A 26,370-nucleotide genomic window follows, 5' to 3' on the forward strand; every position below is an offset into this window, starting at 1 on the left:
ATGATCTTCCCTGAGAACCTCAGAGTCTGGGGACAGAACCCATGAACTGAAGGAGGGAGGGCAGAGGTGGTGACTGTCTGCCCCCAGTGAACTTATACAAGTCCACCCACCTGTTCTAACTCAGCATAGGATCACGGACCCCGGAGAGTATGGAGCCAGGCCTGGGGGAGCTCGCAGCCTGCTTTCTGCCTGGAGCCCCACCTCCTGTCTTCATTTTTGCCCCATTTCCCATCCTTACCTGCATCCATGGGATGTGGCCAGACAGAGGCCCCAGCGCAGTTCCCACTCCTCTGCCTCAGTTAGGAGCTATTAAAATAGTGCAGCTGACCAAGGCTTCTTTTCAAAGGGTCATCATTGTAGCAGAGCTCTTAGAACAGCACTAGGCACATAGTGAATGCTCAATAAATGTTGACCATTAGTATTAGTGCTGTAATAACAGTGGTTGTGTCTGAATTGCCTAGCATGTGAGGCTGGCATACTGAAGGTACCTAACGAATGTTCAAAGCTGATGTTACTGTTATTGTTGTAATTTGTTACAGCCATCACAGTGTCTGGTGCATAGCAGGTGCTAAATGAATGCTTAGTCCTCCTGGAAGGCCAAATGCATACATTTCCCATCTGGAAAAGAGGGACATCGAGGCACTCTCCCTTGCTGGGCTTTGGCAGGGAGAGGGAGGTGTGCAGCAAGGGTCAAGTTCTAGGTGGGAGAGGCTGGCAGCACTGTTCTGACCTCCCCTTCTGCACTCCCACCCCATTGATTCAGAGGACTCTCCCTGAGGTTGGGGTGGGGTGGGCAGAGACCATCTGGCCTTCCTTGGAGGAGGCTTGGACCCGGGGACCCAAGAAGGAGGAGCCCTGCTGGAACCTGCCTGCCTAGGTGGAGGTGGGCAGGGTGGGAGGGGTGGACTCGGGGAAGACCTGAAGGAGGTCCTTCCTGGAGAAGGAAGCCTGGGCTGTGCCCTGAAGAACAGGGAGTACTGAAGTGAAGGCAGAGCATGCGAGTTGGGGCAGATGATGTGGAGCCTGAGAGATGAGGAGACTGGGCCCTGGAGCAGACAGGGAGTCTGGGTCAAGCTGAGAGAAGCAACCGTGAAAGCCCTGGTCTGACAGGAAGTAGCCCCTGGGAGTAAACCTGTGCTGGGCTGGAAGCATGTTCTTCCGCACTGCCCACCTTCCAGGGCCAACCCCTTAAGATGCAGAATGGGAGTGGGAAGTCCGGTGCAGCTGAGCCCCTGAGCCAGAGCTCTGCAGCCAGTCGCCCCCAGTTTGAGTGGCCTCAGTTGCCCGACTACCCAGGGGTTACCCTAGGAACCTTAGGAATCAGCCAGGATGGGATACCACCACCCCTCATACGTACATACCCCACGCCCCACCAAGCTGACACCAGCCCAACTGGGCAGGGCTTCAGTGCCAGGGAGGGAGGAGGCTGTCCACTCTGCCAGCCGGGACAGAACAGCCTCAGCCTCCTGCTGGCCTGCTGGCCAGAGAAGGACAGGGAGGGGCTCTCGGGGCCACCCTGGCCTGAACCCAGCCCTCTAGAGGATGGGGCAAGGACTGGTGCATACCCTTCTCCCACCCTTTCACACTCCAAGCCTTTCTGAGAAAGAGGGAAATACTCCCAGGAGCAAGTCACTGGGTCCTGGGAGGTGTGGGAGATGATGTCAGGGAGGAAGCATGCATTCAGCCACCAACTCCTGCAGCAACATACATGTGCACACACACATTCATGGGACTGCCACACGCAACCATGCACATAGGCACATGCAAACGCACTCAATGATGGCGGCAGATCTGTGCAAACCAGAGCCTGCACACATACCCTCCCTGGAGACCTGAGACACAGCCGTGCAGATGTCCTGGGTCACCTGCTGCAAGCCAGGCACTGTGCTAGGCACCGGGGATGCAGCCATGAGCCAGACAAACCCCAGCTCCCCTGAAGGCTGCCTTCTGACAGATACATCTAAAATCTAGCTTTTGCACTGAAGTATTTGCAGATCAGATTGTGTGATGTCTGGAGTTTGCTGGAAGCAAGGGATGTGGGAGAATAAAATATTGGTCCAGCCTCGATAATTATTGAAGCTGAAGTGTGGGCACTTCATTATACTAGTTTCTCTGTTTTTGTATATTTTTGAAACTTTTCATAATAAAAAGTTAAATACATTCACATAGGAATTGGCAGTTGATAATAAGTAAAATGAAGAAAAACAAGGCAGGGTAAGGGGTCAGAGGACTAGGACTAGGAAGGCTCTTCAGATTGGATGGTCAGGGAAGGCTTCTCCAAGGAGGTGCCATGTCCTCGCCCAGGATCCGAACCCGCCAAACCCTGGGCTGCTGAAGCGGAGTGCGGGAACTTAACCAGTTGGCCATGGGGCCGGCCCAGATTCTAAACTCTTAACACAGTCCACAAGGCCCCTCTCTGGTTTTGAGGATGCAGCACACCTGGAGCAGTGACAATGCCCATACTCATGAACTTGTGCCCCTGTGTAATCATGATAACCATCATTTGAGTGATACTGGGGGAAACTGAGACTGAGTGGTGACCTTGCCTGAGGTCCCCCCAAGGAATCCACCCGAGGAGGGCCTGAGGTGTAAGCCTGCATCTCTTCACTCTTGGGCCATGCCATCCTGTGTGTGATGGTGTGTGTGACAGTATCCTGCCCTGGACTGACAAATAACCATGACAGCCAGCAAGGAGTCTGATTCCTGTGAAGACAGGGTGACAACAGGGGACAAAGATCAAGGTCAAGGGGAGGTGAGGGGCCTAGTCGCAGGCCCAGCCCTGCCACAGGCCTTAAGGGGCTCACCGCATCAGTTTTTTCACTTATGAAGTGGGCCTGCCTCTATCCAGGGCTGCTCTGAGGCTCTACTCAGAGGCTGGGAATCCAGGCTGCTCCTTCCTGAGCACTAGCTGTGTGCAGGCACTGTCCAGCTGATGTGCTGCTCACAGAACCCTCCCAACAGCCATCTGGAACTCCTGTGATAAATGGAGAAATGGAAGCATGGAGCATTTAAGAAACAAGTGTGTGAAGAGTAGGATTTGTGCTCCAGCTCAGCCACTGGGGCCTGCCTCAGGTGGTGGAGGGAAAGGAACCAGGGGGCCTCTTACTATCTGGGGGGTAGCAGGGCTGTCTAGTGGACCCTCATACTCACCCTGCCCAAAGCAGTCCTGCCAAAATGGCAGCAAGGCAGATCAGGTCAGCCCAGAAGATGTTCCAGGGGCCTTCCGGCTCCAGCCAGCCTCCACTTGTACCTTGGGCATCAGCCATTTGCCTCCCAGGATGGGTGGCCCAGGCCTGGGTCCCATCTCGCACCAGCTCGGCTACTCTAGCACTTCCCTTGATGGGCCCCATTTCCTGGTCTGTACAATGATGTTGATAATCTCTTGCATACAAGGTGGTTGTGAAATTCTGGCCATCTAGTGTCCACCACGGTGCTGCCTACACTAGGGGAGGGTGGAAGCCCCAGAGGTTGGGAGAGCTAGGAGCAGTGGGGACTTGGACCCCTTCCCAGGCAGAGCTGCATGTAGGCAGCAAGACCTCAGGTGACAGGGGGTTGCACAGGGTCTCTAAGCAGCCCGCAAAGCTCCTTGTGCTTGAGCATGTGGTGGGAGCTGTGGAGTGATGACCCTAAGCCCCAGAGGAGGCCACAGGCCACAGCAGGGACTTTTGCTAGCCCCTTGAGGTTCCCTGAGGCCCACAAGATAAAGGGGCAATTGAGGGAGCCCTGAGTGCCCAAAACAGAGAAAGGGCCAGACCCACAGATGCCTCAGGATGAAGATCAAAGGAGCAGATGGTGGGAAGGGAGGACGTGGGGGAAGATGACCAAAAGGCCCCATGCTAACCTAGGACCATGGTGGGCACCACAGGCCCTGAGCCGGGGTCCAGGAGCTCTGCAAGAACCCACGACAATGTTGGCAGCCAGGGAAAAAAAAAGTAGCAGAACACTAAAAGAAGAAGCAAAAGAAAGGGAAAAGACGAAATCAAAATTAATAAAGTTTAATTAAATACCTACAAGACAAGACATTGTCAAGTAATAAACTGAACCCAACTCAAATCCGTATATATGATTTACCCTTAATGTGGAATTAGGCACATTTCATGTGTGTGATTCAGCCCCTAAAATTCAAAGTGCCAGGGGCCTGTCTATGGTCATCAAATATGCCATCTCCAAAATTTATGTGCATCCCTGGGGAAAGGAGGGATCCCTACGTTGGTTTCAGATTACCTTTTTTAGTATGTGGGAGAATGAGAAAGCAAAAGAGAAATTCAGGTCAGTGACAGAGAAATGAAGGGATGTTCCTCACACATGGTTATTTGTAAATGGAGATCCTGAGTCACTGTAGATGCCACCATGCAATGCTGTCGTCAGCCTCTTCATCCCTTGGGGGCTGGTGGGACTCATCCTACCCTCAAAGTCCCGTCGCATTTCAGCAGTTGGTTTGCCGGCCTCCCATTCTTACACACCTCTGGAGCGGACATCTGCCACCCCCTCTTCCTTCGGACCTACATGTGTTAATCATGTGACTTTAAGGAATGAAGCCAGAGAGCTGTGTTCAAGTCCAGCCCCACCTCAGCCTCACTGTATGATCCTAGGCAGGTCTCTTCATCTGTGAAATGGAATAATGATGCCTACCAGGGCTGCTGTGCAGACCAAGGAGGCCACCACTGTATGAAACACTGCTTTTTAAACAGACCAGACTGCATTTGGGGTTTGACTAACAAAACAAAACCAGAGGAAAAAAGGTTTGTGTTAAACTATGTTGAACCCTGGAGCAGGGTTTCACAATCAGCCCTTTTGAGCTATGTCTGGGGGAGGTGAATTTTTCTTTTTCCCCGTGGTCTTTTTGCTACAGCTCACCGTCTCCTTCTGCCCCAGCCAGTGGAGAGAGGTACTGGAGCTGAACTGGTGCGGAAGCAAGTTGGGGTAGGTGGTGAGCTGAGCAGGCTTGGCTCCCGGAGGCCTGAGTCAGCGGGCAGGCAGGCAGGCAGGGCGGGCCCAGTCCTCACATGCTTGGGGAGGAGATGGTGCAGGAATGTTCCTCCCGCCCAGGCCTGGGCCCTGCCCACCACCTCCTGGCTCCTGCTCGCGTAGATGCCGCAGCCTCAGCTCTGGCTCAAGAGATGGGAGATGCCTGGAGCTTTGTTGCCTGGGTTCAGCCAGGGGCCTTCAGAGGCAGCCTGGCCCAGGGGTGGGCAAGGCCAGACCACAGAGCCAGCCGAGAGCTGGGTGCTGGCCCTGGAGCATCCCCCTTCCCCACTGGGTGATGCTACTAGCTGCCACCCCTCACTAGACCTCAAGTTCCCCATCTGTGCAATGAGGAATGGAACTTGATGGTGTCAGATGACAGATGAGCCCAGCTGGCTCCCTCAGAAGGTGGTGCAGCTGCAGTCCAAGTGCAGCTACATATGTGTGACACCTTTGCTATAAGCATGTATGATATTGTGGCCGTGTGTGTTTAAATGTGTGTGTGTCGCTGGTATGGCTGTGACGATGTGGCTGAGGCTGATGCTGTGAATGGATGACAACACGTTTGTGGACATGGCTGAGTATATGACCATGCCTATGTGTGTGTGGCCAGGTGTGGCTTATGTGCCTGAGGGCAGATTGTGTGGCTGTGTGGCTGTGTCTGCTTTGTGTTGGGCAATTGTCTCTGTGACTGTGGACATGTGGATGACTGTATGGCACTTGCCATGCGATAGAGGGGCGGGGCTAAGCTGAGCCTAGAGCCACCTGCCTCCCCCAGGCCTGGCTCTGCTCCAGGTGTGGCACAGCTGTGGTACAGCTATGGCATAGTGGTTCACGGCCCTCTTGTGTCCAGAAGGTGACAGGATGCAGGACCTGAGGGCTTCCTCCATCCCCAACCCTACCATGTGACCACAAAGCAGACTTCTTTCCTGGGCTGGGCCAAGACTGGGGCTCGGGGTCCCCTGACACCCACCCCCAGGTCCTGGTAGCTGACCAGGGCAGAAAGAGACGCCTTGTTTTCCAACACCTCACAGAAAAGTGAGGGAGGGAACTGGAGGCAGCTGGGCCCAGCTCAGCCTGGAACATCTGCCTGGCATGTGACTGAGGCCAGCTAGAAGGCCCTGCCACCACCAGGACACCCACCCCAACTGGTCCCCCAGTCCCCTGCTGAAAGGGTTTCTGGCTAGCCCAGACGGATCTTAAATTCTCCCAACACCCCAACCCACAGAGATAGAAAGAAACCGGGGGCCGGGGGGTGGGGGGGGACTGTGACATCCTCACTCCCCAACCACACATACGCCTCTCCCAGCCTAGAGACCTCAGGATGACTGGAGTAGGCCTGACCCATCCCAAGACATCACATTCTGATTCTTCTCCTGGGTCCAAGCCCCCCTGAGAAAACTGTCAGACCAACTTCCTCACTCTGAGGATGGGAAGAGTGGGAGGAAGGAGTACAAGAGGGTAATACTATTCCCAGGGCAGGAAGCATGAACGGGGATGGTCCAGGCACTGTGGGTGAAGAAGAGCATTCCCATCACCTCTGTGCAGACTGGCCTCAGGAAGACCTCCTCCTGTGGTCAGAGTGCCCTCTGTAGAAGGCCACCTGGAGGTCAAAGCTGAGAAGAAGTGAAGGGCAGGAAGGTCCCTGGGTGGGTTGGAAAATGAAGGATGGAGGGCAGGGAGGAGGGAGGGGAAAATTCCACAGAAAGTCCCAAATCTGACCTAATTTTGACCCAAGGCCAGAGGCCCATTCCAGAAGTTCCTCTGAGGACGCCCTGTACTGAACGGGGAGCCTTTGCTGCCCCTGACCCCATCTCACTGCCCACGAGCTCCCAGGACCCCTGGCCTGGTCAGAGCCTCCCCTGATGCCCGGACCCCAGCAGCCTTCCCTCCTCCGAGTCCCTATTGCCCTGAAAGAGAACTGTGGCTTCACCAGCGTACTTCTGTCCTGTGTATGAACATGCTCCTGTTCATCCTGCCTGGGGCACCCCCAAGGGCATGGGTGAGGGTCCTCCTCCGTTTCCCACTTGGAAGCCACTACAGGGCTGGGCACCCAAGACTGCTTGGAAAGGACAGTTTCTGAGCCCCACCCCCTCCCCTGGACAGGGCTTTCCTGGGGGCAAGACAGGGACACACCTCTGTGGGGAGAGCAATCCCCTGTGGATTAGACTGTCCTGGGCACAGCTTCCTATCCCTTCCTCATGCGACTCTCAGGCCTAGATCACTAGATCACAGAGCAGCACAGCCAACCCCCTGGCAGGACTCCACCCATTAGAGAGATGAGGCTGTGAGGTCTGGGAAGGGTGTGCATCCAGCTAGGGCCCATGGCCACCTCTAGCTCCCCAGCTAGCACCTCCCATCAGCACAGCCCTCACCCCAACTTTTGAGGTTCTGGGGTAAATTCTAGGCCCACCATGACCTCAGAATCTGGGCCAATAACTCTCAGGGACAATTAGGGTTCTATTCTTCCCCCACCCCTCACCTCCTCCAGACCAAAAGAAAAAAAGTCATACTTTTGTTATCTTAATTGTAAAAGATTTATCAAGAAAACAAGAAAGAAAGAAAAAAGATTCAAGCAGCAGTAGTGGGTGCAGCCATGACCTCCTGGGGGGGCCAGTGGTGGCACCTGTCAGTTCCCCCAACCCGCTGCTGGATCATGCCCTGGCAGGGGAGGAAGGAGTGGCCCCCTCAAAGATGTAAACACGGGTGGGTGAGAGACAGCACAACCCAACCAGGACCTGGCTGGCATCACAGTGCGGCTGGCTGTGGGCAGGTGGCCCAGGATCCCTGGGGCAGTGGGCGGGCCGGCCCTGTGTTTTTCCCCTGGGTTTCCCACTGTGCAAAAGGAAGGATGCTGGGGTTCACAGGGGCCAGAGATCCTGGGAGCCTGAGGTCCAAGCCTGCTCAGAATGTGGGAAGTTATTGCTGGTGAACTCAAATATCTGGTAACTTTTTGGGGTCCCCTCCAGGAAGGTGCCACCAGGGTCCCGGGGTCCATAGCTTGTCTCAGCACCTTGAGCCCAGGGAAAAGATGCTGCATGGTGCCCTAACCAAGGGGCAATGGGACTCAACAGGTGGAGAGGAGTAAGGAGGGAGTTGGCCTGCAGCCTCTCCTGCATGGGGTGGAGGTGGGGCAGGGAGAGGGACATGGTAGCAAGGAATATCCCTCCCCTCTGTCACATAGGCCAGAATCCCCACTGAGGGGGGCCAAACTTGCTTGGGAAAGGTAAGGGAGAGAAGAGGGGTATTTTCATGCCTCCACCTTTGCTACACTCTTCCTCTCTCTCAAATGTCCTCTCCTCTATTGTCCCCATTATTGTCTGGCAAGTCTTTGTCATTCTTCAAGACACTGCTCAAATGTCACCTAGTCCATGGAGTCTTCCCTGACTGGCAGAATGAGTGGTCCCTTCTGTGAGCTTCCAGGAACTCCTGGCTCTTTGATGTCTGACCTTCACCTTGATTGGGGACTCCCTGAGGGCAGGCATGCTGCAGCTCTGGTGCTCGGCATCTGAGCTGGGGTCACAGCAGGCCCTGGTGTCTGCTGAATGAATGAGGGTGGGTGGCCAGGTGAGTGAGTGCTATAGGCTCTAGGGGAGGCTAAGACCCTGGCCTAGCCTCAAGTGACTGACCAGCAGCCCAGGCCTCAGCCTGGAGGGTTCCTGGCCCCATTCTCACCCCTGCTGTGCCCCCATCTCTAAGGGGTGGGGACTTCCCCAGGGGTACCCATGACTCCTCTAAAACCCACCTCCAACTCCCCTAGCCACTACTGGTACAGGAGGTCTGGAGAGCAAAGTGTACTGCAGCAACCAGGCCTGGGGTGGGGAGGGGCCAGGTACACGCAGTCAGAGGTTGTCATACATGCGCAGCGTCTTCTCCAGCTGCTGCGCTACCCGCTGGTAGAAAAGGATCTGCTGGCGCAGGTAGTTCTGCATCATGTGCTTGAAGTCGAGCTCGCGGCGCTGGTGGAAGTGGTTCATCTCGGCCTGCAGGGCAAAGCCCACCACGCGGCAGCGCCTGCGAATGCCATCTGCCTCGTCCTGAGCCATGCGGCCTTCGTCACTCATGCGTTGGCTCTCTTTCACCTTGGCGAAGGCACCTGGCACAGATAGAGTGGAGGACAAGGGAGGTTAGGGCTCTAGTCTCCCCAGTTTGCTCTCTAAACCCTCCACAAGCCCCCTCAAGGGCAGCCAACACCCTCATCAAGCTCAACTCAGACCTCGCTCCTGGACTCCAGACCCACAGTCCAGCCACCTATGGCACTGCCAGCAGCCCACACCCCACCAGTCACAGCCCTGCTAGCTGTATTTATTTCCAGGACCAGCCTGTCCCTACCCACCACAGGCCTCAGCATCTCTGATACTGGCTCCTAATTCAGCTGAGACATTACCTCCTCCAGGAACCCTCCCTGAGCCCCCACTGCATTAGGTGCCTCCCAATGCTCTGAGGTGCCTTGGACTTCCCTCTACCACAGCTCTTACCACCCTGTGGTTTCTCTGACTGCCTCCCTTGGGCCTTTGAGCTCAATGTCTCTAGCACCCAGAAGAAGGCCTGCCCACAGCAGACCCTGATACATCTCTGCTGAACTGATTCAAACTGTTCCCCAATGGACTGCTGCAACAGTCCCCCAAGGGTCTCCCACCTCAGTTCCAGCCCCTGAGAGGCTCTCCACAGCACCTGAAGAGCAGCCAAACTGGGCACCCATGGCTCCAAGCCTTCCCTAGCTCCCTATTGCCTACAGATCAAGGTTTCCACCCATGTGCCTGACCCGTGAGGCCCTCTGGATGTTGGCCATGCACCCATTCCACAGTGACCCCAGGCTCTTTCCTACCTTCATATCTCTGCCTGCTGGATCCCAATGCATAATTCAAGGCCCTGATCAGGTGCCACTTCTACACTAGAGACTCCCCCAGCACCCCCCGGCAGAATGCCTCTCCTATCTCTCCTCTCCTGAGCTCTCCCCAACCCCATCACACTGCTGATTCTAAAATAGCACCTCAAAGGCCACCTGGAGTTTTCCTTTGTATGTGTCTCCCCCACAGACAGGACCTGGCCCCTCCTCACTCCAGACTCCAGTGGACTAGAGGAGGCCATTGTAATAACCAGCTGACAGATGGGGGTGGGGGATGAACCTGGGCAGGGGACCCAATTTGGAAGAATCTGGATGAATCAACAAGCAGTTGGTGAGTGAATCTCAGTTCTGAATTAACAGGAACTTGACTAAGCCACACTGAAGGCAGTAGGGCTGCTGCTGGCAGGAGGCAGTTGGCCTGTGCCTGGCACTCGCTCCTCCCAGGGCTGTAGGAATCTACGGTACAGAGAAGAGTCAGGAGGTGGGAAGGGTTGGCATGAAGGACAACACACTCGAGCACTTCAAAGCATCTCCTGCACACGAACAGCACGTTCATTATCCACACTCCCACTTCTCCTTTAAGGAGGTCTCTGAGGGCCTTCGAGATGCATTCTTTTTACTCTCACTCAAGTTGTCTGGTGCATTTATTGAGCATTTACTATCTTCCAGGCCAAGGCTCTATATGCTGGAATAACTCTGGATGCCTTCAGAAGAGGCAGTATCCATATTAGCTGGCAGGTGTGTGGCTAACTGGCTAAAAGTGGCACTTCAGACAGACCGACTCAAGTTTGGAGAATCTCCACGGCTGCTTACACACAGGACCCCAAAGAACTCTACAGTCCCCAGCTCCCAGCCTATTCAGTCCTTCCTCCACCTTCCCTGAATCACCTCTTACCTCCTGCTCCATTCTGATTGCCCAGGCCTGGGCAGCAGAAGACAGATCACCCCATGACCCAGGGTGAGGCCTGAATAAGAGCCTTCAGAGCTGGAGAGGCCCTACAGGCCAGCTGTCCAACCCCTATGCCACTTCCATCCCACTACTGTACAGGGGAAACTGAGGCCCCAAAGGAGAGAGACTTGTCTAGGGGTTCCCAGCTTCCTTCCTGCCCCAAAAGTGGGGATGCCTGGTCCAGAGGTATCCCTCCACAGTTGGAGAGTAGACACCACTTCTACTGCAAGGAGCCCAGGCTGGGTCCTCCAAGCATTTGTGTGGGGCCCCCAAACAATGGACTCGGGTATCTGAGAAGGTTCCAAGGGGTACAAAGGACCATAAGAAGGAAGGTAGAAAACAGCAGGACAAAGAAACTGGAGTTAAGCTTCAGCAAAAGGAACCTACTAGAAGAGAATACACTGAAATAGCCTGGATCCCACCTGCCTGAAAAAGTCTGGGTGCAGTGGGGGTGGACCTGCATTCAAGAGGGCTTTTCTTGCCCATGGTCTTGGAGGAAGGAAAGGCCCCTTTTGTCGATGAGGAGATTGAGGCCCAAATAATAGGAAGGAATCTATTGCAACTGCTAGGTATCCAGAGACAGACAGGAAGTCAGGGATGGGGGGCAAAGGCCACAAGGGTGGGGGGGAGGCAGAGGCCCCACCCTGCTCTCTGTCACCTCTCGACCCTGTGACTCAGATTTGGGGCCAGGACCAGCTAACACTAACATGCCCCAGAGATCTGCTGGAAGTCAGGGCTCAGGGCTCAAGCCTGTCCAGCATCCCCCCAGTCTTCCTCTTAGGACTCAACCTGAGCACTGAGGACCCAGGGGAGCCTCCTGCCCTGACAATTGTCCTGTGGGCTGGAGCCCAGGAACGGAGAAAGGAGGGTTGAAGCCTCAGAGATCCAGGGTCCCAGGCATATTCCCTAAGCTCCCACCTAATCCATCTTATCCCCATCTCTTGGAGGGCGTTACCACCACCCCAGGTTGGAGACAGGAGGTCTGAGTCCTAGTCCCAGCTGTGTCACCTCCAGCAAGCCACTGCTCTTGCCTGGGCTGCAGGTTTCCCCACTGTCAAATGGGACAGGTGGGACTAGATGTGATACTGATCACATTGGTACAATGCTTCAGAGTTTTCACATCCGTAAAATGGGATAATAAGAGCACTCGCCTTAGAGTATAGTTGAGGTTTAAATGAACTAATATGTATAAAGTATTTAGGGCTGATAGAGAATAAGAGCTCAAGATACTACGTGCAACTGAGTAAAAATGCTTTTCTGTCACAGCAAAAACCAGCTGTGAGTGGCTTGTGGCAATAGGATTCTCTTTGTTTACGGAAGCTGGGGAGGGGAGGTCAAGGAGGGGTTAGATGATGGCCCAGAATACAGAGGCTGGACCACTTGTCCCTCAGGTAAGAGCTTGGTCCTGCAAGAGCCACTTTGCCTTGGCCAACCTGTGAGTTCCACGGCCCTTCCGTGCACACTCTGTGGTCCTGGGCCTGCCTCCAGCCCACCAGGGATGGCAGCTGAGTGAGTGCTAGAGGACCCAAGCCTCCCTCCCTCATCCTTCCACTTCTGGCTCATCTACCCCAGGCACCCTTGGGGCACTCCTTTCCCCATCCGTCTGGCACAATAGAAACAGCCTGGGCTGTGGGGTCAGACACATCTGGCTCCAGTTCCTGCTCTGCATGTCATCCCACCCACTGTGCCTCATCTGTAGAATGGAGGGGACCGCACTGACCTCCCTGGCTTATGATGAGCCTTAGGACACAGCCTTGCCCTGGCTGGCTCTCAGGTAGGGACCACAGGACCCAGCTTGCCCTAGACAGTCACTGTTTCCCCTGTTGTCCCAGGGTAACTGTCCTAGGGCTCCTTGTCACCTCCAAACTGCCCTAGCATGGACAGTTAATTATAGGGTTGCCTTCTCTTAGGAGACCCGTGGACTGAGCTCCAGGGACTGGGCCAGCAGGCAGATGGGTTGGTGGGCCTCATGTCAGCGCCAACTGGGCTCAAAGTCCCATTTTACTAACGTGGACACCGAGGGGAGAAAACTCTTTCAAGCTCACCTCAGAGGCAATGTTTGTCCAAATCCTGGTTTCCTGATCCCACCTAGGCCTTCCATCTCCTTCCATCTATGGCCTCTCCCACACACTGGCCATCCATTTAGATGCTGGGACAGGGTGGACAGAATCCAGGGACCCAGGACCCAACTTTCCTGCTCTTTCCTCTGAGAAAAGGATCCACTCACAGGGCCACCATGGGACCTTCCCCTTGCCCCATGCCCAGTTCTGCCAGCCAGATTCCAAGCCCCTCTCCCTAACTTGCCCAACCACAGGCTTGGAAGTGGCAATGCAGAGCCCAGAACAAGGAGTAAGCCTAGAAGGGCTTGGCCCATTGGAGAGGGGTCCTCCGGGGGAGGAAAGGTGGATCGGCCTCTGTCTGAGGTTGAATGTGTCACCCCAGAGGACTGTTGGCCCCTCACTCTTAGAAACACCTCCAGTGGAGACTCAGAAACGGCCTCTCGCAGCTCTGTCTCCCCACCCCAGGGTCAGAAAGGCCAGTCCGGCTTCACTCCCTCCTGCTTCAATGTGAGCCTGGGAGCCCTGGGTATGGCGCTGCCTTCTCGCCCCAGCTCTGCCCTGGGTGAGGGTCCCCAGGCACTGCACGGGGGCAGCTGTTTAATCCTCTGGCCCTGCTTCCCTCCTCCTGCTGCCCTCACAGCTGCCCCAACAGGAACACGCCATCAAAGGAGCTGGTCGAACCAGCTTTCCCAGGCCCTAGCGCTGGCAGCAGCGCACGTGGCTCTACTTCCGCACAAGGAGACACTTGCCCCAGTGGGCCAGAGCCAGCCCCGGGCCACCTCCCCTACCCTATCCCTGCCCCAGAGCTCAGTCAGCACTAAGGTATCACTCTATCCTCGAAAAGACCCTCCCCAGGAGTCCCTTCCCCCACCCTCTTGAAGGGCTAAGAGCTCATGGTTCCACCCTCCCTTTTTCCACCCCCCGCAAAGCCCCAGTGTATAGTTGTATATCCTAGTTGTAAGTCATTCTAGTTCTTCTATGTGGGACGCCGCCACAGAATGGCTTGATGAGCAGTGTGTAGGTCCATGCCAAGGATCTGAATTGGCGAACCCCAGGCTGCCAAAGCAGAATGTGTGAACTTAACCATTCGGTCACGGGGCCAGCCCCAACCCTCCCTTGTTTTATTGATCATAAAATTAAGGTCCAGAGAGGGAAAAGCACTTCCCAGAGACACACAGTAAATTAGGGGCAGAGCCAAGACTAGAACTCAGGCCTCTGGTCTCCTGAAGCTGAAAGAAGAGGCAAGAAGAAGGGGTATGTGGAGATGAGAAAAAAGGGCAGAGAAGAGAAGGAGGAAGAGAAAGTGAGGGGAGAAAGGAGGCTGGGAGCTGGAGAAGGTCTAGAAGTCAACCTCCTGCTAAAGGAGAGCAGGGCTGGTTTACTCCAGACTCTCCTGGGTACCGAGGTAAGGGGTGGGATTTGCTGTCCCCCAGACTCAGTCCAGAGGCCTGCCTCCAGGCCCCACCCAGAGGAAAACTCCCCACCAAGCCAGGCGTGACCTCAGGGCCTAGAGGCCAGGGAGCTAGCCCCACGCCCTGCAGACGTTCTTCCTGAGTTACCAAGCAGCCCCAGGGAGGACCACACCTCTCTCCTGACATCTGCCCTGCCTGTTGTCCCAGGACTGAGCCACCTGCCGGGTCAGCCCCTGACTCACTGCTGAGGCAAGACGACAAGTCAGGCTCGGGAAGGGGGAGTTGGATGGGTCATGTGGATAGTGCCCTGGACCCCTGGTTCCTCCCCCAGCCCAGCCCGGGTGCCCCTAGGTGACCCGGGATGAGTCACTTCCCTGGCAGTTCCTTGACAGCCCCACAGTAACAGACAGGGGCCCATCCTGTTCCTCTCCCATGGAGGGGGCCGTGAGAACTGAAAACATGGCTGGCCTTGGGAGGCAGCCAACAGGGATGTGTCCTTAGGGAGGTGCAGGAGGAACGGACATTCCCAGCTGGGCCATGGACTCCCTGTGCAACCACCCTTCTGTGAACACCAGCTTCTTCATCTGCAAAATGGGGACAGGGACTCTCCTGCACACAGATAGGGAGCTCACAGATAGGATATGCAGCGGTGAGACCAGGCTCCGAAGCTGCAAAGGCAGGGAGGGGAGCTTGTGAGGAGTGGGAAGACAGGCCACTCTCTGTGCTCTTTGTTATCTGGGTCTGTGTCCGTCTCCCTCATGAGCCTGTGGGCTCCTCAAGGGCAAGGCCTGGGCCCTGGTCATCTCCGTATTCCCAGACCCAATCTGATACCTTAAAGAGCTCAGTGCATGATGGGTAAATGAGTAAATGAGACAGAAACAGAGAACATTAACGAATGAATGAACAAACAGACAACAAGAAGGTAAACAGCAAGCTCCAAGAGGACAGGGACCAGACCCTCCACAATAATATCCCTGCACCTGCCACATAGGAGGTGCTCAACACACTTGTGGACTGAATGAATGAGACAGAGACAGAAAGACTAGATGAGCTGTCTCTTCTGTCTAGGCCATCCTCATATCCCCAGTGCCCAGCAGAGTGCAGACTCAGTAAGGGTCTCCTGCCTGCACTGGGTCTTACCTTTCTGCAGGTGGATGATGTCAGGGAAGTTGGAGAGCAGGCCCTGGTAGAGAGACAGTGTGTCAAGCATCTGGAAGAGGTCATTCTTGGGCTGCTCAGCGAACATCTCACCAACGGCTTCATAGGTACGGCCCGTGTGAGAAATGGCACTGTTGAGGGCTTCAGAGCTAAAGGGGGGGTCCATCTGGAAGGCATGACTGATGGCCTGGAAGGCACTGCCAAGCTTCTGGAATTCCTTGCGGAAGCCCCCCACATGCTTGCGCACCAGCTCCGATGCTACAGTGCTGAGTTGCAGGACGCTGTCATCCATCTTCTTGCTGAAGGCCTTGAAGGTGTCCACACGGTCCTCCACATCCTGCAGGTCCTGGTGCTCTGTGGGGATCTGGAAGGTGAGCAGGAAGCTGGCACCCACCATCTCATCCTTCTCTGCCCGGCGTTTTCCCATCTTCCACTGCTTGTCATCCAGGCAGCTGAGGAAATGCTGGAAGCCCTCATACTGGGACAGCACAGGGTGGCTGGTCATGTGGTCCATCCAGAGGATGAGCCGCCGCTTCCGCTTCTCAATGAAGTCCTCCTCGAAGCGGCCTGTGGCCTGTTTCTCTGGCAGGTGGGGCACTGAGATGACAGTGAACTTGTGCAGAAGGCGGTTGTAGAGCCAGTCAAAGTGTTTGTAGCGCCGGTAGACAGGTGAGCCAGCATGGGTGGGTGTGAGCTTATAGGAGATGTAGCTTTTGATGCCCTTGAATTTGGTCTGTTTGGTGGGGTCTTCCACTGAGCAGGCGAATGGGTGGGGGTTGGCCTTCCACTGGGGCCCACGAGGGCCCATTTCAATGGAGTATGTCTCGGCAATCTTGGCCATCATGGGCACATCACCCAGGATGAAGGCCTCCACTCCAGAGCGCACAAAGCATGAGAAACGGTTGAGATTGCGCCCCACCACACTGCCTCGCTTGGCAGACGCCAGGCTGTCCTGCCGCTCCAGGGGTGGCTTCGGCCGGAAGGCCATGTGCTGGCTTGGGTAGGCACCAGGGTAGGAGAGGTTGAGTGGGGGGTGCCCGTTGGTGCCCAGCCCACCAGCCCGTGGCTCCTCCACCACTGTGCATCCATCATCCCAGTCATCCCAGTCATCATCATCATCTTCCTCAAAGCTGCCCTGGTTTGAGAGGAAGCCACTGCCCCCACCACTCCTGGAAGTGTTGGCCACACTGGAGCTGTCATACAAGCTTGCCTGGGTGCCCAGAGAACCTGCAAGGCTGCTGGAGTAGTTGGCATGGTTGGAGCTGGTGCCAGAACGGATGATCTCCACATAAGACGCGGGGAAGAGCCCTGTTTCACCACGGCTGTTCTGGCCCTGCAGCCAGCCATCCAGCGAGGTCTCACTGAAGATGACCAGGTCCTCATCCTGCTGGATGCTGATTTCCTCCTTGTTCTCACTGCGGAAGTCATAGAGAGCTCGGCCTTTCAGTGCCATGGCTGGGCCAGTGGTAGAGAAAGATGAGGAGAGGGTCCTGCCCAGAAGTGGGGACACTCACTAGGGTGTCCAAGAATGCACTAACAACTCACGGCCTGCCACAGCAACTCAGTCTCAGCCCCTAAGGCGGGGTCTCAGCACCCACTGATGCTGTCCAGCCTCCTCTTCAAAACAATGTCCATGGCCCAGAAACTGCCCTTTCTGGTCTCCTAGCACACACATGTGAGCAGGGAGGGCTCATGTCCATAGTCTTCCTCCCTTCCCTTGGCAGTTCCTCACGGGGGAGTCTCTCTCTCCCCCTACTCCCAGAAGAAAAGTCAAGTGACTCGGAGAAACCAGCTCTGAGAGGGCAAAAATTCGACACTTTCCACTGGAATAATGTTCTAAAATAGAAGAGAATCACTCGGAAGCCACCGTTCCAGAAACCCCAGCAGCTCTGGCTCCCAGCTCCTTCTGGCTCCTCAGGCCTTGGGAGGCTCTCACATTCCTCTGCAAATCTGCTCTTTCCTCCTTCCTCCTCCTCCTCCTGGGCCACTGGGTTTTCAAAAATCCAGAAAATCCAAGGGGGGCAAGGAGAAAAGCAGCAGCCTTCTGAATCCAGTCCAAGAGTGGATGTGTCCGGCTTCACAACAAGCCAGGCCAGGAAAACAAGGACTGAGGCTTACACAACGAGCAGCCAATTCTTCAACCCCAGCGGCCCAGGCCGGCCCTGGGCCGGTTCGGGCGCCCTCTCCCCGCCTCCCAAGTGGCCAACCCCCACCCTGGTGAAGGAGAGGGCGCGACGAGCCGCTCAGGCGACTTTTGGCTACTAGCTGAGTGGCCTCTTTTGTTTGTCTAATTCCTCAGCAGTTTCTAAGCCTGAAGCTGACCCTGATCTGAGTCCAAGGACCCCCGTTCCAAGGTAACCCCCGCGGTAACCAGTCTCGGTGCGCGGGACCCCACCCCTGGCGTGCACGCACACAGTCAACAGGAGTTTGGAGAGTGAGCTCCCGCGAGCAGATGGTGCGCCCGGCCGTCTGTCCGTCCGTCCTCCTCTCGGCCCCGCGGGGTCTGGCCGGTGGGCGGCAGGCTGCGCCCCCAGCCCGCCTCCTCCTCCAGCACTCGCAGCCCCTCTGCGCAGCCAGCGAGAAACCAGCTCCAAAACAAAAAAAGGCGATTCCGGGAGGTGGCGTCCCGAGGAAGGAGGGAATAGCCGAGGGGGGAGGTGAGGGGTGGGGAGAAGGAGGGAGGGAGGAGAATCAGGCTGGGGAATTGGGCAAACTCCACAGCACTTCCGTGTATCCCGGCTGGGCAGGGACGGCCGGCTCCGCCCTCCCGCCTATTCCTGGTTTCTTTCCTTCTGGCCTTCGCCGTCACTCGCTTGAGCTGAGATTGGAATGCATGAGGGAGGAGACGACCCTGGAACTAGGGGGCTGCGGGCCTCCAGGATCAGTTCCTAGGGCGGCCGCACCCCCGAATCCGTCTGTCCTCGCGGGGAGACACCTCTCGCCCGGAGGGGCCTGAGCGCCGCGCGGGGGAGCTCGCCAGCTGCCGCCGCCTCGCCTCCTGGACTCCGTCACCCTCCTGCCTTTTCCGTGACGCAAGTGGAGGAAAACTCCGAAAGTTTGCGAAGCGTGGGGCTACCAGGAGGGCTCCGGAGCCGGGACCCCGGAGAGGGGGTTGAGGAAGGGTGCGTGGAGAGCCGCAGACGTCCCCTTACCTCTCACCTGCTCCCCACCGCCGCCCCGGCGTGGTGCAGCCTGGGGATTGTTCTCTGGAGGGGGCCCCAGAGCCAGCTGCACCGTCACCGAAGAAGCCTGAGTGGCTTCTTCGCTGCAGGTCCTAATACCCTAGCCAGAGAGGGCCAGGAGCACCCCTGCCCTGGGCGACTTCCTAGAGGAGGAAGGACAAGACCCTACATCTGTAGCAGCAGGGAACAAGCTCTCAGGCACAATCCAGTTCCCTCTTGCTTTGCGCGGCGCGGGGACACTGGATGTTCTGTCTTTGCCAGCAGCAGCGGGAGAGGGGTGGTGGGGGTAGGCTTCTGGGAAGAGGCAAGGGGATTTGACCCTTGGTCAGCTCATTCAGAATACTGGGCACTAACTCAGGCACTATGCTGGGCACTGGGGCTTACAGCACAACAAGGCAGTCAGGGTTCCTGCCATGGAGGGTTTACAATCCACCCTCGTGTCCTTGATTCATCCATTCTGTCTTTATTCAATCATGCATTCAAGGAAACATTACCTGAGTAACTATTCCATACCAGACCCCTAGGCTACAAAGATAAGTAAGAAAGTATCCTCCCAGCAGCTCAGATGTATTGTGACTAGTAAACAGATGCTCCCCGCTCTGTGTGACCAGTATCATGAAATGTGAATGGGAGGGCACTGAGCCCAGCCTGGGTGGAGCAAGGATGAAGAAAGGCTTCCTGGAGGAGGTGCCTAAGGTGAGGCAAAGGTTTCAGCCACTACTCTCCTTCCTGGCTGTGCCCTGGTGCCTTGCCTACCTACCCCCTCCAGCCAGAACTTCCTTCCCTCTCATTCTCACTCTTCCCACTTGTTGCAGATTAACTGGCACAAGGTAGCGCTGCTAAAGGTGTGCACCCTCGGCTATTCTGAGGGGTGTGAACTGCAGGCCTCAGGCTCCAAACCCAACTTCATTAGTGCAGTGAGTAGATTCTACTTCCTATGCAGGGCTGGCATTTGAACAGAATAAAGGCTTTTATGTAGTCCAAACCTCGGAAGTCCAGGTATTAATTTGCACAGAGAAATACAACTGTGAGGCAGACCTGAATTTTTGCATCAACAGGTCAAGGCAGTTTGGGCTGCTCCTTGGGAAGCCCAGTTACCAGGTTAGCCCAGTGAACTTGGAACTGCCAGGATGGGAAGAGGGGACGGTATGACAAGTCTCTCAGTCAAGAAACCTTGAGATCTCGTCCTCTGCCATGGGGCAGCCTTGATTCTAAGGATTCAGTTCAGCCTAGTATCTCTGTGACCAGAGTCTGAATATGTTTCCCCAGCTGCTTTTGGGATGCCCCTTTTCTGTGATCTCTTTCTGTTCACAGAGCCTCTCTCCAGACTGCGTTTGGCAATAGCAACTACTTCTTTGGTGTTTGCTGAGTGCTAGACACTGTTGTAACCATTTTACCTCCACTACCTCAATACAGTTGATGGGATTTCTGCTCACCCAACTGGGGTCCTAGTCTAGCCCTACTCCCCTAAGGAGCCCACAGCCACCACACTGATGGTCTTTAGTTGTTTCCCGAACACTTGGGTCACACGTTTACAGATCAACCATCCTGGATTTACTTCCACATCTGTGCTGGGTGGGTTTTTCTAACTCTCAGGGGCCACCCTTATTTCCAGGTTCTTGGGGGAAACTCACTCTCCAGCCTGACAGAGATTTCCAGAACCTGTATCTTCCATTCCCTCCCTTCCAGGGACCCTCAAGCCTAGGGGTAATGGAACCCCTGGTCACTAGTCTTAGGAAATTGCACTAATCTTTGTGGTTTCCCTACACCCTGCCCATTTCTTTGGAAAAAGTCCCTTTATTAAATTCTCCTCACATTATTTTAATTGGAGTGTGTTCTCTTTCCTGCTTGACCCTGATTTGTGCACAGAAAACAGCATCCACCCCCTATCCAGGCATCTACCTTTCCTCCTTTAGGAAAGAAGTCAGCAAGGGAGATCTGTGGCCAGTGGCTTCCAGACTGACCCCGCTGGTGGCAGCATGGAGGACAGTGGACTATTACTGTAGTAATGCAGACAAGAGATGATGAGAGGTAGGGCAGGGTTAATGGGCTAGAGAGAGGTAAATCTGGGAGTTTATGAAGGTAGAATTGACAGAAATGGCAACCAACAAGAGGTGGGTATTGAGGAAAGAGTGAATTCACATCTTTAAAAAATAGATTCTCAACTCTACTCCCCCTACCAGCTACTGCCTCATTTCTTTGCTTGCCTTTGCAGCAAAATTCCTCAAAATAGTCATCTATACTAGCTGGCTGCAATTTCTTTCCTCTCTTTCTCTTCTTAAACCCCTCCAGCCAGTCTTCCACCCTCACATTCCACTGAAACTATTCTTGTCAAGATCATCAGTAACCTGTTATTCTCAGTCCTCCTCTTACTCAACCTCAGTAGCATTTGACCAGGTTGATTGCTCTTTCTTCCTGGATACACTTTCTTCACTTGCACTGGGGAGACCATAATCTCCTGGTCTCCCTCTACCTCGCTCATCCTCTTCTCTCCAATAATTCTTAACAGTAGAGTGACTACAGAAGAGTGGTCTTCTTGTCTTCTCCATCCATATTCACTCCTTTGATGATCTCACACAGGTACCATCTATCTGCCAATAAGTCCCCCCCCCACTCTTTTTTTTAAATCTCTAGCCCAAATCTTTCTCTAAAATTCCAGACTCACATATCTTTCTCCTTGACCTCTCCCCTCGGATGTCTAATACACATCTCCAGCCCAACATGTCCAAAACTGAATTTCTGATTTTGCCCCCCAAACTTGGCAGCCTTCCCCATCTCAGGTGATGAGTACTTTCTTCCACTTGCTTGGGCCAAAAATTGGAGCCATCCCTGACTCTTCTCATCATCCTGGGACTCCTCTCTCGTTGGCACCTCACTACTGCTCTTCTGGTCCCAGCCACCATCTTACTCGCCTGATCACTGCACCAGCTTCCTAATGATCTCTGTGTTTCCACCCCTGCCTCCTGACAGTCTATTTTCAACACAGGAGTCAGAGTGATCCTCTTAAAACATAAGTTAGATGGCAGTCCTTTGCTCAAAATGCTTCAATGTCCTCATATCATTCAACAACAACAAAAAAAACCCAAAGTCCTTACAAGGGCCTATGAACCTCTGTTATCTGAGCAGCCTTTCCTCCCCTCCTAGCCCACTCTGCTCCAGCCAAGATGGTTTTGTTACTCCTCTTCTGACATGCCACATTCCTGTCTTAAGGCATTTGCATTGTTTCCTCTTCCTGAAATGCTCTTCCCCTACATTGCTAAACCCCTATAAAATATCACCTTCTCAATAAGACCTATCCTGAGATGCCCTACTTAAAATTACAGCCCATCCTCGCCCCAAGCTCTCCTATATCCTGCTCAGTTTTGTTTCATAACTTATCACCTGCTAACACGTATAATTTACTTATTATGTTTATGGTCCAGGGAGAAGGAAGTTAACCAAGAGTCCTGCTGCAGACATATTGAGCAAAGGCTGAGGATGGAAGGGAGCGAGGCTGGCAGAATATGAAGGGTGGGGATGAAGTACAACTGGGAGATGATATTTGCACCATAGATAACTCGTTAAGGATTAAGATCCAGAATATATAAAGAACATCTTCAAATCCTTTCGAAACAAAAGAAAATAATCTGTTGGGGGCCGGCCTGGTGGCACAGCGGTTAAGTGTGCACGTTCCACTTTGGTGGCCCGGGGTTCGCTGGTTTGGATCCCGGGTGCAGACATGGCACCACTTGGCAAGCCATGCTGTGGCAGGCGTCCCACATATAAAGTGGAGGAAGATGGGCACAGATGTTAGCTCAGGGCCAGTATTCCTCAGCAAAAAGAGGAGGATTGGCAGCAGTTAGCTGAGGGCTAATCTTCCTCAAAAAAAAGAAAAGAATCTGTGTTAGTTTCCTATTGCAGCTGTAATAACTTACCACAAACTTAGTGGCTTAAAATAACACAAATTCATTATATTACACTACTGGAGACCAGAAATCCAAACTGGATTTCACTGGGCGAAAATCAAGTTGTCAGCTGGGGCTGTGCTCCTTCTGGAGGCTCTAGGTAAAAATCCATTTCCTTGCCTTTTCCAGCTTCAAGAGGCTGCCCACGTTCCTCTGCTCTTGGCCACCTTTCATCCTGAAAGCCAGCAATCACATCACTGGGACTTCTGCTTGAATCATCACCTCTCCTCTGACTCTTCCACTCACCTCTTTCACTTACAAGGACTCTCGTGGTGGTGGGCCCTGTGGCTGAATAGTTAAAGTTCCACAAACTCCACTCTGGCACCCAGGTTTGCAGGTTCGGATCCCAGGTGTGGACCCACTCCACTCATCAGGACGCATCCCACATATAAAAAAGTAGGCACAGATGTTAGCTCAGGGCAAATCTTCCTCATACACACAAAAAGGACTCTTGTGATTATATGGGATCCACCCAGATAATCCAGGATAATCTTACCATCTCAAAATTCTTAATTTAGTCTTATCTGCAAAATCCCTTTTGTCATCTGAGGTAATATATTCACAAGCTCTGGGTGGACATCTTTGGGGAACCATTATTCTACTTACCACACAATCCAATAGAAAAATAGACAAAAGACATGAGGCATTTCATAGAGGAGGAAACACATGCAAAATTTTTATTCATCAGGGAAATGCAAATTAAAATCACAATGAAATACCATCACACATTCACCAGATTGGCAAACATTTCAAAAAACTAACAACCAAGTGTTAGTGAGAATAAGAAGCAAAGGGAACACTCATGTGCTGCCAAAGGGGTATAAATTGGTATGAGCCCTTTGGGAGACAATTTGGCAAGATCTAGTAAGGTAGAACATGCACATACTTTAAAACTCAGCAATTCTACCCCAAGATATATACTCGAAACTACTGCATATGTGCAACAGGAGACCTACAATAATGTTAACAGAAGCACTGCTAAAAACAGTCCCTTCAAAAAATTCCAATAGGAAAATAGATTAATAAATTGTATAGAGCTAAACAATGGAATGTTATGCAGCAGTGAAAAAAAAAAAAAGGCAACTACAGCTACATACAGTTAACTCCATATGGTGCGATGTCTTCTAAGCAACACTTCTCAAATGTCAGTGTGCATACACTTTACCTGGGGATCTTGTTAAATGCAGATTCTGATTCTGTAGGCCAGGAACGGCAATTGAAATTCTGCATTTCCAACATGTTCTCTGATCCACGGGCTACACTTTGAGTAAGAAGGTTCTCTATATATTTAGGGACGTATGTATAGTGATAAAATTATTTTTCTCTTTAAATAAAAGGTAAAAATAGACACAAAATTCAGGAGGATAAACACTTTACCTCTGGCTAGGTGAGTGGCTGGAATAGGTAGATGAATTGGTTCTGGTTATATTTTCTTAAACTGGCTGTTGGGTTCATAAGCATTCATTATACTTTATAAATTAGGTATCTTACATATATTATTTTCCATATATCAAGTATATTTAAAAAAATGAAAAGCACACAAAAATAAGATGATCAGCAAAGAAGCTAGGTGGCGTCAAAGGCTTGGACAAATAAAGAGGTTAGTCCTACAGCGTTACACTCAGGTATAATTTAGGGATATAACTCGCTGAAACAGCGTTAAATTTAATTCAGTACTCAAACCAGAAATCCACTCTGTCAGGCTAATTCGTCTGAGCCCAGACTAAAGGGTCAGGACTTGTACTTACTATCCAAGTTTCTTAAACTTGCTGGGTTTTATGAATCACGGGGCATTCTCGTCAACAATACAGATTCCCAGGTGGTTCCCGTGGAGATCTCGATTCCGTGCGTGTGGGAAGCGGCCCGAGAATCAGTATTTCATATGTCCGGGGACGCCCAGCTCCGCTAGGCAGGGAAAAACCGCTGCGCCGGCCAGCCGGGTGAAGGAGCTGGCGCTGGAGAAAGGCGGGGCTACCCTAGTCAGCCCCCGGGGCGGCCGGCTCTGGGAAGCTCCCCACGAGGTGGGAGGAACCCAACGGTGAGTTAGCACAGTAAACCCAATCAAACAAGCGCGGCGGTCACCCCTCTCCCCAGCAAGTGGCCTCTTTAGCTTTTAGGGGAGGCTCTCCTGAGAGTCCCTAAAAGGGGGAAGTCTGAATGAGAGGAAATGATTACCGCACTCGGGGACGCGTTCTCGGCAACTTAAACCCGCGCAGACTCACTGCGGGACCCGGGACCCGGGACCCGGGACCCGCCCCGCCCCTAGCCTCGCCTCTCTCGGGTGCTTTTTCCTCCCTCCCTCCGCGAACAGGAAGCAGAGGAGAAACGCTAGACGCAAATACGGAGGCGTGCCCTACCCTGACCAATGGAAGTCGACGGCAGGGTCTTGAGTCTTTCCGTCATTGGCCAGGAGCCCGAGGGCGGCCCGGTCTTCGCGCGCCGAGGCGGAAGTCGCGCCGGCGCGGGTACGCGCGTTCAGCCTTGAGTTCTGCCGTTTCGGCGGCCGCCATCATGGTGCGGAAGCTTAAGTTCCACGAGCAGAAGCTGCTGAAGCAGGTGGACTTCCTGAACTGGGAGGTCACCGACCACAACCTGCACGAGCTGCGCGTGTTGCGGCGTTACCGGCTGCAGCGGCGCGAGGACTACACGCGCTACAACCAACTGAGCCGCGCTGTGCGCGAGCTGGCGCGGCGCCTGCGCGACCTGCCCGAGCGCGATCCGTTTCGCGTGCGCGCCTCGGCCGCGCTGCTGGATAAACTGTATGCTCTCGGCCTGGTGCCCACGCGCGGCTCGCTCGAGCTCTGCGATTTCGTCACAGCTTCGTCCTTCTGCCGCCGCCGCCTGCCTACCGTTCTCCTTAAGCTGCGCATGGCGCAGCATCTCCAGGCCGCCGTGGCCTTCGTAGAGCAGGGCCACGTGCGCGTGGGCCCCGACGTGGTCACTGACCCCGCCTTCCTTGTCACGCGCAGCATGGAGGACTTTGTCACCTGGGTCGACTCGTCCAAGATCAAGCGGCACGTGCTGGAGTACAATGAGGAGCGCGATGACTTCGATCTGGAGGCCTAGCGGTCTTCCCCCGCCACGGCTGGATTTTATGCATGAAGAAGTTGAGATCTGAAGCTTGAGGTTTTCTGGTGGCGCTCTCCTTAGGATTGTGTAAGCCAGTCGTCAGTTCTTAAGAACTTGGCTCCTCAGCTACAGGCTACGCACAGAGGGTACGCCCCTGTATTCCTCGAAATTTTCTTAGGCCTTGGACTGTTGATAATTGAATGACTGCCTTAAAAGATTATGGGAGGCGGTTTTGTGCTGCACTGGGGAATTGTTAGGGTCTTGTGCCTGAAACATTGTAGTGTAAAAGCAAGAACTTTGTTCCCCCCACCCCCAGCTTTTCCTTTATTTTGTAGCAGAACAGTTTGGTTCAATGTGTTTAATTCGAGTTCTTGCTCCTGATCATGATTAAGCTGTGTACAGATGGGGAGAATTTGGTTTCAAGTTTTCATAAAATGGGTGAGATTTTAGTGTTCAGGGTCCCCTTCGTTTAAAGGAATGCTTTCCTCATGCCAATAAATGGGCCAACTGCTTTGTAAGTGTAGATTTTTGTCTGTCTGGTTTTCTCAGAGTCACATCTATAAGTCTCCTTGGTTCAGAAATCCAGAGAAGAGAAATAGGATCAGCAGCCACCTGCCTGTGGATGAGGGCTGCCACAGGGGCCGCGTGTGGAGGTTACAGGATGTTGTACAGAGCTGGGCAGATTTGTCAGTTTACCAGTCCCTTCCTTGGAATGAGTGTTTTGGCAGAGCTCTTCCCCACAGGACTTCCTGTTGACATTCCAGACCCAGGAATACAACGTT

At 53.8% G+C, this 26,370-nt stretch overlaps 2 protein-coding genes across 2 annotated transcripts; one reads left to right on the top strand and one right to left on the bottom strand.

Annotated features, from left to right (window-relative positions):
* Positions 1-3,979: 3,979 nt before the first annotated feature.
* Positions 3,980-18,613, bottom strand: SNX33 (sorting nexin 33). Its single transcript, XM_001491045.7, has 2 exons — positions 15,376-18,613; positions 3,980-9,061 (listed from the first exon to the last, which is right to left on the bottom strand). Exons 1-2 carry the CDS (start codon positions 16,844-16,846, stop codon positions 8,808-8,810), a joined length of 1,725 nt encoding a protein of 574 aa, XP_001491095.1. The 5' UTR covers positions 16,847-18,613; the 3' UTR covers positions 3,980-8,807.
* A 2,584-nt stretch (positions 18,614-21,197) lies between these two features.
* IMP3 (IMP U3 small nucleolar ribonucleoprotein 3) lies at positions 21,198-26,111 on the top strand. The gene has a single exon (XM_005615213.3). It carries the CDS (start codon positions 24,677-24,679, stop codon positions 25,583-25,585), a length of 909 nt encoding a protein of 302 aa, XP_005615270.2. The 5' UTR covers positions 21,198-24,676; the 3' UTR covers positions 25,586-26,111.
* Positions 26,112-26,370: the final 259 nt, after the last annotated feature.

Source organism: Equus caballus, chromosome 1 (genome assembly GCF_041296265.1).
Source record: "Equus caballus isolate H_3958 breed thoroughbred chromosome 1, TB-T2T, whole genome shotgun sequence".
Taxonomy (NCBI): domain Eukaryota; kingdom Metazoa; phylum Chordata; class Mammalia; order Perissodactyla; family Equidae; genus Equus; species Equus caballus.